At 42.3% G+C, this 11,313-nt stretch overlaps 1 protein-coding gene across 1 annotated transcript; it reads left to right on the forward strand.

Moving 5' to 3' along the window:
- The first annotated feature begins 4,843 nt into the window (after positions 1-4,843).
- LOC122767070 (extracellular calcium-sensing receptor-like) lies at positions 4,844-11,313 on the forward strand. Its single transcript, XM_044022415.1, has 9 exons — positions 4,844-5,145; positions 5,359-5,653; positions 5,784-5,870; positions 6,090-6,359; positions 8,843-9,049; positions 9,125-9,400; positions 9,734-9,961; positions 10,041-10,164; positions 10,232-11,313. Exons 1-9 carry the CDS (start codon positions 4,913-4,915, stop codon positions 11,140-11,142), a joined length of 2,631 nt encoding a protein of 876 aa, XP_043878350.1. The 5' UTR covers positions 4,844-4,912; the 3' UTR covers positions 11,143-11,313.

Below are 11,313 nucleotides of genomic sequence, written 5' to 3' on the forward strand. Positions count from 1 at the left end.
CCAAATGACAATGGCTGATATTGTACTAAAACAATCTTATATCTGCAGAAGAAGCAGAGGAATTAGCTTTTGCAAAACCGATGATGCTGATTTATACCACCCACCTGTCAGGAATACCTGAGAACAATTTTCCAATAATATTGCTTTAGAAGAAAGTGGTTCTTCGAAATGTTAATGACTTTTTTTATATCGTTTTTCTTCTTCTTAATTTTGATTTTCAAAGCTTATGTATTACATGGAAAAAGTCGACTTCACCACAACATTTGGTGATCAAGTGTCATTTGATGAGAATGGTGATGCCTTACCAATATATGACATCATGAACTTGGTGTGGCTCCCCGATGGAAGAACTGAAGTTCAGATTGTGGGTGAGGTTAAGAGATCAGCCTTAAAAGACAAAGAACTCACACTGGATGAAGAGAAAATCTTCTGGAACTTTGAATCCAAACAGGTAACTGATTTCCTGACCTTTTTCTATGGGCAAATCCTTACAGATGAGTCTAACAGATACTGATTGTTCCCCACACAGCCTCCTCGGTCAGTGTGCAGTGAGAGCTGTCCTCCAGGTACCCGCATGGCCAGAAAGAAGGGGGAACCTGAGTGTTGTTTTGACTGTGTCCCTTGTTCAGAGGGAAAGATCAGCAATATGACCAGTGAGTGAACACCACAGTTCAGAGATGTTGTTTAAACATGTATCTCATGACTTTCCTCTTTTCTCAGACTCCATGGAGTGCACCAGTTGTCCAGAAGATTTCTGGTCCAGCCCCCAGCGTGACCACTGTGTTCCTAAGAAAACAGAGTTCCTCTCCTACCATGAGCCTCTGGGTATCTGCTTGACAACTATCTCACTGTTGGGCACATTTATCTGCGTTGTTGTTCTGGGCATCTTCATCCATCATCACAGCACACCTATAGTTCGTGCCAACAATTCAGAACTCAGTTTTCTTCTCGTGGTGTCGCTTAAATTGTGTTTCTTGTGTTCGTTGCTCTTCATTGGACGACCCAGATTATGGACTTGTCAACTAAGACATGCAGCATTTGGCATCAGCTTTGTGCTCTGTGTCTCATGTATCCTGGTGAAAACCATGGTGGTTCTGGCTGTGTTCAGGGCCTCCAAACCAGGAGGTGAGTCCAGTCTGAAGTGGTTTGGTGCTGTGCAGCAGAGAGGGACAGTTCTGGTTCTGACTTCTGTTCAAGCAGCAATCTGCACTGTCTGGCTTGTCTCTGCTTCACCAATGCCTCATAAAAACACCCAGTATCACAGTGACAAGATAGTTTATGAGTGTGCAGTTGGGTCCACAGTTGGTTTTGCAGTTTTACTTGGTTATATTGGTTTACTGGCTGTCCTCAGTTGTTTGTTAGCTTTTTTAGCAAGGAATCTTCCAGACAGTTTCAATGAGGCCAAACTCATCACTTTCAGCATGCTGATCTTCTGTGCAGTATGGGTAGCCTTTGTCCCTGCTTACATCAGCTCACCAGGCAAATATGCCGATGCAGTGGAGGTATTTGCCATCCTAGCTTCCAGTTTTGGCCTCTTGGTGGCACTTTTTGGACCCAAATGTTATATAATCCTGTTAAGACCAGAGAGAAACACAAAGAAAGCCATCATGGGTCGTGGCATTGGATCATAAAAATGGCAAGACCTTTAATAAGTCAATTATCTCTACATCCAAAAATAAAGGTAGAATGTGTTAATACACATATCAAACTGGATTGTTTCATATATTCCAGCATTCAATTAAAGTGCAGAACATTTACTCTACAAATGTGATAATTTCTTTGTTACAATTATATTTCACTCTAGTTTAACAGAGCCATGCTCATTCTGTTCAAGTGTAAGTGTAGGTCACACTTACGTGTAGAAGTTAGTTTACTGTTATCTGAAAACATTATTATTTTGTATTAAATGTCACCATTATGGGGTGTATGCTGGTGAATTTGAAAAATTCTCCTTTTCTCTCTCTCTGTCTTTCGCCTTGCTCACTCTCGTGCTAACTCTCGTGCTCTCTCTCACGCTCTCTCCCATTTTTTTGGCCATTACATTACGTGTCCAGGGTGTACCCCGCCGATCGCCCTCTCTCTCTCTCTCTCTCTCATGTGTCCAGATTTGATCAAAAATAATTTTACTTATTTTTGTATCCTGTATACTGTATCTATAAAGAATACAAATATTTATTTATTTAAAAATACAATTTAAAATATTCTCATATTTTTTATATATTATACATGTAATTACTGTATACACTACGACAACACAATACACTCTATGTTTCTTACTAATATTATATGTCCTTTCTTTACATCTACCCATAATACCCGTATTGAGCTTGTGGCCTCTTATGGATACCTTGGCATCACAATTAATGAAAGCCTTTCTTTTAAACCTACATTTTAGAGAAACAGCAATTGAACATGGTGTTAAACGTTCATACTCGGCTCCCCGACCGTAGTTAGAGAGCGTAGGGGAGGACACTCTGTTGTTTTCCCAGGGCTGAAGAAGTAGGCGGACTCACTTTGCTTCAGTTTCAATGACCAGACGGACACCTCTTGCCTTCTTATGCTAAGTGTTTATTACAACAATCATAACCCAAACACTTCTTCCGGTACAGTTATACTCTTTTGTTGGCTAACTTGCTCTGAACTCTGTACACCGTCGCTCACACTGACGTCATCACGCATCGCACACCTCCTGCTTTCTTAAAGGAAAACACTCTTAACTCTCAGTTGCTCTTATAACACTACCCCCACTCTGGATGACAATTATAACACAATGTCACTCCAGCACAGTAGCACACATCAGTTTTTACATTAATACACATATACAGTCCTCATTTTAGATTCAGTCCACTACAGAGGATTTCAGTATATTTAGTAAATTTAGTACTTAGCACAAGGGGTACTGGCAAAAATGCAGCTTTATAATCCAGCAAAAGACAGTCCACTTGTTCAGTGTGCAAAATTTTCCTTTCACTGAAAATTACAACAAATACAGTTTTTTTTTTTTTAGTGCATGAACACTTAATAACAACTGGTTTTAACCATATAAACAGTAACCAACTGGAAAAAATAAAAAAAAAAGAATGGTCCACTGTATTCAGTCTTTCCTTCAGTAAACCACCCACTACCCATACTTAGCAGGTGCTTTCCGCTTTGGCCTTTGAGAACGATGGCCCTAACGATCACCACCCCCACTCTCCTGGGTTACCCCAGGTAAGGGAAGCTAGTGATGTTGGAGCCAGCAGGACTGGGAATGTCCCCTACTGGTTCTGATGAGATAAAACTGGGGGTACATCTGCGTTGACATCAAAGCATAGTTGAGCCAGACCCAGGTCAGGGCCTGCAGAATCCATGTCCAAAACTAGGCGTGACACCTGTACTGGTGTCCAGCTCTGGGCCTTCTCCATTGCCCGGGTGTTGTAGATCTCGGCAGTGATAGGGCTTGAGCTGGTCATGGTGAACCACTTTCACTTTGGTCCTTGGGCCTTTCTGGATACGATACACCAGATCGTCCAGCAGTCCAAGGACAAATTATGGTCCATCATACGAAGGAAGGAATTTCTTGACTTGGTTTCTGATTTTCTGTGTGCCTTTGATGAGATACCACACAGCATCACCAACCTAGTACTGGGTTGGCAATAGTTTTTGTCATACTGTCTCTTTGCACGTTTCACAGACTCACCAAGAGTTTCTCTGCTGAATCGCTGTGCCAGCTCCAGAAGCTCACTGAGGTCTGGAGGTACGCTAGCTACCAAGTCGACAGGCTCACTCACCTCCCAGCTGAATATCATGAAGTTGGGGGTGAAGCCAGTTGATCTGTGGACCATTACACAGCAAGAATGGGTCATACAACTCTGGTGTAAACCTATGTTTACCATCTTCCTTAATCAAAACAAGGAGGTGCCACCAACTCAACCTCGAAAGAATTGTGAGACATGGAACAGGCAAATTTGGTGCGGTCCTCACAGGGTCCGGGAAAACCATCACAGTAATGGGTGGATGATGGCACTTATGTCAGGTGAACCAAAGTGAATTCACACTGCAGTTAAGTTTTAATTAAACAGTCACATTAACCGAGTTCATTGCCCATTCAAAAACAGTATTGTCTGAGAGGACACATGCAAGAGGTTATAGAGTTATAGCTGGAGGTACATCCTCAAAGTGAAAACCGGAGTCAAGATGAACCCTGCCTTTTCAGTTAGAGCTGTGTTGTTGGAAAGACTACTGGTACTTTTTGGAGGTGAAGGTTGGAGCAGGAAGCCAGATTTTTGGAGCAGCTGGGCCAGGTGTGGCAATAAATTTAAATGTGCAGCCCGTAATCACAAACACTTTCTCTCACCTGGACGGTACCTGTGCAGCAGCAGCATGTTAAGCTTCTTTTTGGTCTTTTATTTTTACACAATAAACACTATATAAGACACCTTGACCACACACACACACTTTCACAACTCCTATAGTGACTGATGCAATAAAAACAATGAGTTTTCCTGCAGCTCAGTCAATGACCTGTCCTGTGGTGAACTGTATTTTCTAGTTACCCAACCCACTCTTTAGTCCCAACTCACTATGAGAAAGATTGATCTAAGCAGTAATGATGACACAGTCTCTGTAATGGTAATTTCTCTTGGAGAAAACTGCAATGACTGGTTACAGTTACAGATAGTTTGCAGTGATGCATTGTTAAATACAATGTTGTGCTACAGCCAAAGTAATAAGTTAAATTTGCGGTATTGTCGAGTTTGCTATATCATGAATTCCTGGGGGGACTGTTACGAGAGATTTATTTTGGATCCTGCCCCCAGAGCTTCACTTACTCTTCTGCACTTATGGGTGGTGACAAAGGATTAAACAACATGTGGCCTACTACAAATCAAGAAGACCACACTCAGTAAAGGAGAAGAACCAGAGGAAAGTCATGAGGGCATTTTTAGACACCAGCCTCATCTTCCAATTGTTGTATTTCTGCTTCTCCTCCGCTGCATCCTTCTCGATTTATTCCTCCTCTTGTCACTCACATGGACCATTTTATTTAAATGGGATGCACAAAACTGGAGATGTGATTGTAGGTGGACTGTTTACAGTCCACTTTATTTCAACTGATCCTGACCTGTCTTTTAGCTCAGAACCACAACAGCCTCAGTGCTATAGGTGAGTCTGTGAGAAAACCACACAAAGTTGATGAAATTCAGTTTTATTTGTCGTCTGCACTTTTGACTATAAAGATTAATGCTTTTAGTTTTCATTCACGTAATTTGATTATGGTTGAGGTATTTAACTGGCTGCATTACTACTATGTAGTTGTGTAACATATACACAGTTACTATATAATCTCTTTTAATTAGTAAATTATTGTGTTGTTAGTTTTGATATTATAGGATTCAGACAGGCTCAGACCATGGCCTTTGCTATTGATGAGATCAACAGAAACTCCAACCTGCTGCCTAATGTGACTCTGGGATACAGTCTGTATGATAACTGCTTTCAACTAGGAATTGGATTTCGTGGAGCACTGACCTTAGTCAGTGGTCAAGAAGAGCAAGTTACATTAGAGGAGAACTGTGCAGGAACTCCTCCAGTCCTAGGGATTGTGGGTGATTCTTCTTCTTCAAGTACTGTTGCCATATCCACAGTCTTAGGTTTGTACAGAGTGCCTCTGGTAAGTTATTTGTCTTTCAACTCATTTGTAATTTAATTACAAATTTATGAAATTGTTATGAGTAATTGAACTTAACAATGTGAAAAAATTGACCAGAATTTGTTGGTGTTTTACTGATACATTTTTGCAGGTCAGTTATTTTGCCACATGTTCCTGCCTGAGTGACAGACACAAGTTTCCATCTTTCTTTAGGACAATCCCGAGTGATGCTTTTCAGGTGAATATTAATCTGCAAAGTAAAAATGCTTAAAGGACCACTCCTGTTTAGTCATGTTATGTGTTTCAATTACAGAGTTGTGTGGTGTCAGATATACAACTTATATATAACACTTAAAGACAGTGATTAAACATGAGTCTTTGATTCACTTGTTTAGCAGGATTTCTAGTGACAGATGATTTCAGCCTGTGCGCTAATCCCTCTGCTCTGTCCACATAGGTGAATGCTATGATTCAGATACTTAAACACTTTGGTTGGACTTGGGCAGGTCTGCTCATCAGTGATGATGATTATGGAGTCCACGCTGCCCGATCCTTTCACACAGATCTGGGTCCAGCTGGTGGAGGTTGTCTGGCTTACACAGAGATTTTGCCCTGGGGTGACAACCCTGCTGAACTAAGGAGAATAGTGGATGTGATGAGGAAATCTACAGCTCGAGTGGTGATTGTGTTTGCAAATAAGGGTCTCATGATTAACCTCATGAAAGAGGTCAGTCCTGAAAAATATGTAGCAAATAACATTTAGTCTTTAAAAACAGATTTCATCAAAGTTACTCAACACAGATTTGTGTATGACATCAACTCTGGAAACTAGATTACACTTTACTGTTAGATTCAAGATTTAAAGAATTTATTGTCATATGTACAGTAAGAAAAACACCTTTCTCTGTGCAATGAAAGTCTTTCTCGCTGTCCACACAAATGATTTAAAAGCCAAAGACATAGATAAATAGTTAAAGTAACAAAATAACACACAACAATATGCAATGCAATAGAAATGATATTTGCTTTGTACAATGAATTATGAAACATAACAGTTGTAAGTGTAGCAGTGTATGTTGATGTGTACAGAAGCTTAATGTGTAAAATAATAGTATGGACATGGGGTAGGTGATATATGTTCATTATTATAACTCTATCAGATGCTTAGGAGTCTGATGGCAGTAGGAATGTAGGAGTTCTTGAGACTGGAGGTTCTACATTTCACTCTTCTGTATCTCTGTCCTGAAGAGAGAAGTGTGAACAGTTAATCCTGGGGTGTGTGGAGGATAGAGGCAGCTCTCCTGTGAATAGAGGGCAGCAAAGTTCTGATGATCTCCGCAGTCTTCACCACTCTCTGCAGGCGCTTGCGGTACATAGCAGTAGTGCTGCCGTACCTCGAGGTGATGCAACTGGTCAAGATCCCTCTTAACCAGCTGTGTGGTGTTCAGTGTCCAGGTGAGGTCTTCGCTGATGAGGACACCCAGGAATTTAAAGCTGCTCACCCTCTCCACTTCAAGCTCCCAGATGAACAGTGGCTGAGGGTGAGGTTGTTGTCCTCACACCATGACACAAGACTGGCCACCTCCCTCCGGTAGACTGCCCCTTCCCCTCCAGTGATGCAACCGATCACTGCAGTGTCATCCGCGAACTTCAGGATGATGTTGTCTTTGTGGGAGGCGACACAGTCATGGGTGAACAAGATGGGGTTGATGCTCTGGATGTGAGCCAGCAACACTCTCTCAAAACATTTTGCGATGATTGGAGTGAGTGCTACTGGCCTCACTCCACTTGTCATTCAGACAGGTGGGTGGGCTTTTCTTGGGGAGGGGGACAATAGTTCGACACCAGGAATCTGGGAGGTCAGAATGTGTATATGCCTCCTCTCTGTGGTGTGGCTGGAGGTCTCAAAGTGAGTGTAGAAGGTGTTGCTGGTGGTGGCCCTGTACTCTGTAATGTACTGCAGGCCTTGCCACACCTGCCTGGGGCCAGCAGTAGAATAGAAGCTGTCCAGCTTCTCTCTGTACTGCCTCTTGGCCGCTGTGATTACGCTTTTCTCAGTCCGTACTTTGCAGCTTTGTACTCCGTCTCATTGCCTGATCTGAATACAAGAAAGTGAGTATGCAGCATGTGTTGTACCTGACTGTTTATCCAGGGCTTCAGTTTGGGGAACTTCCTGATTTGTGTGATGGGTACGATGATGTCAACACAAGTGCCAATGTATGCAGTCACAAACTCAGCATAGTCTTGAATGTTGACAGAATAGTCCTCCAGAGTGGCTGCAGCTTTAAATATATCCCAGTTTGTCTGAGCAAAACAGTCCTGCAGGACGCTCTCAGTCTCTGGGGTCAAGACTTTGACATGTTTGGTGACAGGGTTTGATTGTTTCAGTCTCTGTCGCCAGATACATGAACAGGAAGATGTGGTCTGACTGTGGGGGTGGGGTGCAGCGCTGTATGCACCACATATGTTACTGTATACATGTTTTTGTCAAAGGTGGCAATGTCCACATGTTGGTAATATTTGGCAAGTACAGTCTATAAATTGCACTGGTTGAAGTTGCCGGCAACGATAAAAAACAGCGTCTGGATGAGGAGTTCGCTGAACGTTGCCATGGAGTTAGCTAGCAGTGGGATGTAAACAGTGGCCAAAAACACAGCAGCAATGTCCCTCGGTAGATAGAAGGGACGGAATTTTAGTAGTAATGATTCCACGTCTGGCGAACAGTAATTCTGAACAGTCTGTACATCTCAACACCACAAGTTGTTGATAATTTCACACACACCTCCCCCTTTAGCTTTACCGGAGGCTGCGGTCCAGTCTCCTCGGTGTATGAAGTGAGTCTGTAGCTAAACTGTGCATTCTGGGACTTTGTCTGAAAGCCAGGTCTCAGTGAAAATAAGAGTGCATCACTTTCTTATTTCTCGCTGTGTTGTGATACTGGCTCATGTCTCGTTGCTTGTTTTCCAGGGATCGTTGGCTAGCCGTCATTGTCCACTCGGACAATGACGGCTAGTGACGCGCCATTGGCATTGCCGATGTCCTGTAGTGACTGTCTGTTTTAAGTTAGCACTGCACAACTCATCCAATACAGAAAGAGTAGAAAACACATAAAAAATAAGAAAAAGTCGGCATTCGAGAGCGGAGTGAACAAACATGTCCAGTGTGGCATGAAAGTATGAATTAATATACTTGTGATAATGCAATGTACAGGTGGTGAGGCAGAATGTGACAGGCCTGCAGTGGATTGCCAGTGAAGCCTGGACATCAGTTGATGTGCTCCAGACTCCTCACCTTATGCCGTACCTGGGTGGAACACTGGGTATTGATATCCATCGAGGAGAAATACCAGGACTCAGTGACTTCCTGTTACAAATACGTCCTGATCTACATCACAACAACACATATGGAAACAGCATGGTGAGAGTTTCCCTCAGACTGGGTATTTGTGAGTATTATATACTGGCTATAATACAAATAATTATTATCTTCCAGGTGAATCAGTTTTGGGAACACACATTTCAGTGTAGATTTGCACCACCTCCAGCAGGTTGGGTGGAAGCTGGAGGAAAATTATGCACTGGGCAGGAAGTTATAGAGAATGTGGGATATGAATTATTGGATGTTTCAGACCTCAGGTCAGAATATAATGTGTATAAGGCTGTGTACGCTCTGGCATATGCTCTTGATGACATGCTGCAGTGTGAGCCAGGGAGAGGACCTTTCAGCAACAACACCTGTGCTCATTTACAAATACTGGAGCCTTGGCAGGTGAGATATCAGTTTACACTTGACTCTTAATTTCATGTGATAATTTGTATTTCTTCTGGAGTGTGAAGTGTAAAGAAATAATATAATAAATTCTAGTTTTGGCATGTTTAGAGAATAAAATGTAGTATTTAGATATCAGTAAACATTTAATGCTTGAACTGAAAAAAAATAGAAAAATAGTTTAAATGTTAATTTATAGTCATGTTTGCAATTAGCTATTTGAAACTTAAATTTGGTTTGAGAATATTAGACACTGCTGTGGTCATAAATCCTTAATCTCATAGTAAACATTATTTTTTGTTTTGCCTATGTCATTCATTTGGAGTTTCATAGATTATGCATTACATGGAAATGGTCAATTTCACCACATCATATGGTGATCAAGTGTCATTTGATGAAAATGGTGATGCCTTACCAATTTATGACATCCTGAACTGGGTGTGGCTCCTTGATGGAAGAACTAAAGTTCAGAGAGTGGGTGAAGTTAAGAGGTCAGCCTTCAAAGGAGAAGAACTCACACTGGATGAAAGCACCATCTTCTGGAACTTTGAATCCAAACAGGTAACCTATTAACTTTTAGACTACCATCGCCTTACTCAATATAGATTAGTCTAACAGATCCAGATTTTTTTCCACACAGCCTCCTCGGTCAGTGTGCAGTGAGAGCTGTCCTCCAGGTACCCGCATGGCCAGAAAGAAGGGGGAACCTGAGTGTTGTTTTGACTGTGTCCCTTGTTCTGAGGGAAAGATCAGCAATATGACCAGTGAGTGAACACCACAGTTCAGAGATGTTGTTTAAACATGTATCTCATGACTTTCCTTTTTTCTCAGACTCCATGGAGTGCACCAGTTGTCCAGAAGATTTCTGGTCCAGCCCCCAGCATGACCACTGTGTTCCTAAAAAAACAGAGTTCCTCTCCTACCATGAGCCTTTGGGTATCTGCTTGACAACCACCTCACTGTTGGGCACATTTATCTGTGTTGTTGTTCTGGGCATCTTCATCCATCATCGCAGGACACCTATAGTTCGTGCCAACAATTCAGAACTCAGTTTCCAGCTCTTGCTGTCACTTAAATTGTGTTTTCTTTGTCCATTGCTCTTCATTGGACGACCCAGATTATGGACTTGCCAACTAAGACATGCAGCATTTGGCATCAGCTTTGTGCTTTGTGTCTCATGTATCCTGGTGAAAACCCTGGTGGTTCTGGCTGTGTTCAGGGCATCTAAACCAGGAGGTGAGTCCAGTCTGAAGTGGTTTGGTGCTGTGCAGCAGAGAGGAATGGTTCTGGTTCTGACTTCTGTTCAAGCAGCAATCTGCACTGTCTGGCTTGTCTCTGCTTCACCAGTGCCTCATAAAAACACCCAGTATCAAAGTCACAAGATAGTTTATGAGTGTGTAGTTGGGTCCACAGTTGGTTTTGCAGTTTTACTTGGTTATATTGGTTTACTGGCTGTCCTCAGTTGTTTGTTAGCTTTTCTAGCAAGGAATCTTCCAGACAATTTCAATGAGGCCAAACTCATCACTTTCAGCATGCTGATCTTCTGTGCAGTGTGGGTGGCCTTTGTCCCTGCTTACATCAGCTCACCAGGCAAATATGCAGATGCAGTGGAGGTATTTGCCATCCTGGCCTCCAGTTTTGGCCTCTTGGTGACACTGTTTGTACCCAAATGTTATATAATCATGTTGAGACCAGAGAGAAACACAAAGAAAGCCATCATGGGTCGAGGCATTGGGTCATAATGAAGAGAGAATTGGGAGAGAATATTTATGCAATTATCTGTTAGTGGTGGAATGGTTCACAAAATCCACAGTTCGGTTCATTTCACGGGTTTTGGTCACCTGGGTTCGGTTCGGTTTAGGTGAGTGTGAGAGTTGATGGTTGTTTGTCTCTGTGTGTGTCCCTGCGATGGA

This window comes from Solea senegalensis, linkage group LG3 (assembly GCF_019176455.1).
Source record: "Solea senegalensis isolate Sse05_10M linkage group LG3, IFAPA_SoseM_1, whole genome shotgun sequence".
Taxonomy (NCBI): domain Eukaryota; kingdom Metazoa; phylum Chordata; class Actinopteri; order Pleuronectiformes; family Soleidae; genus Solea; species Solea senegalensis.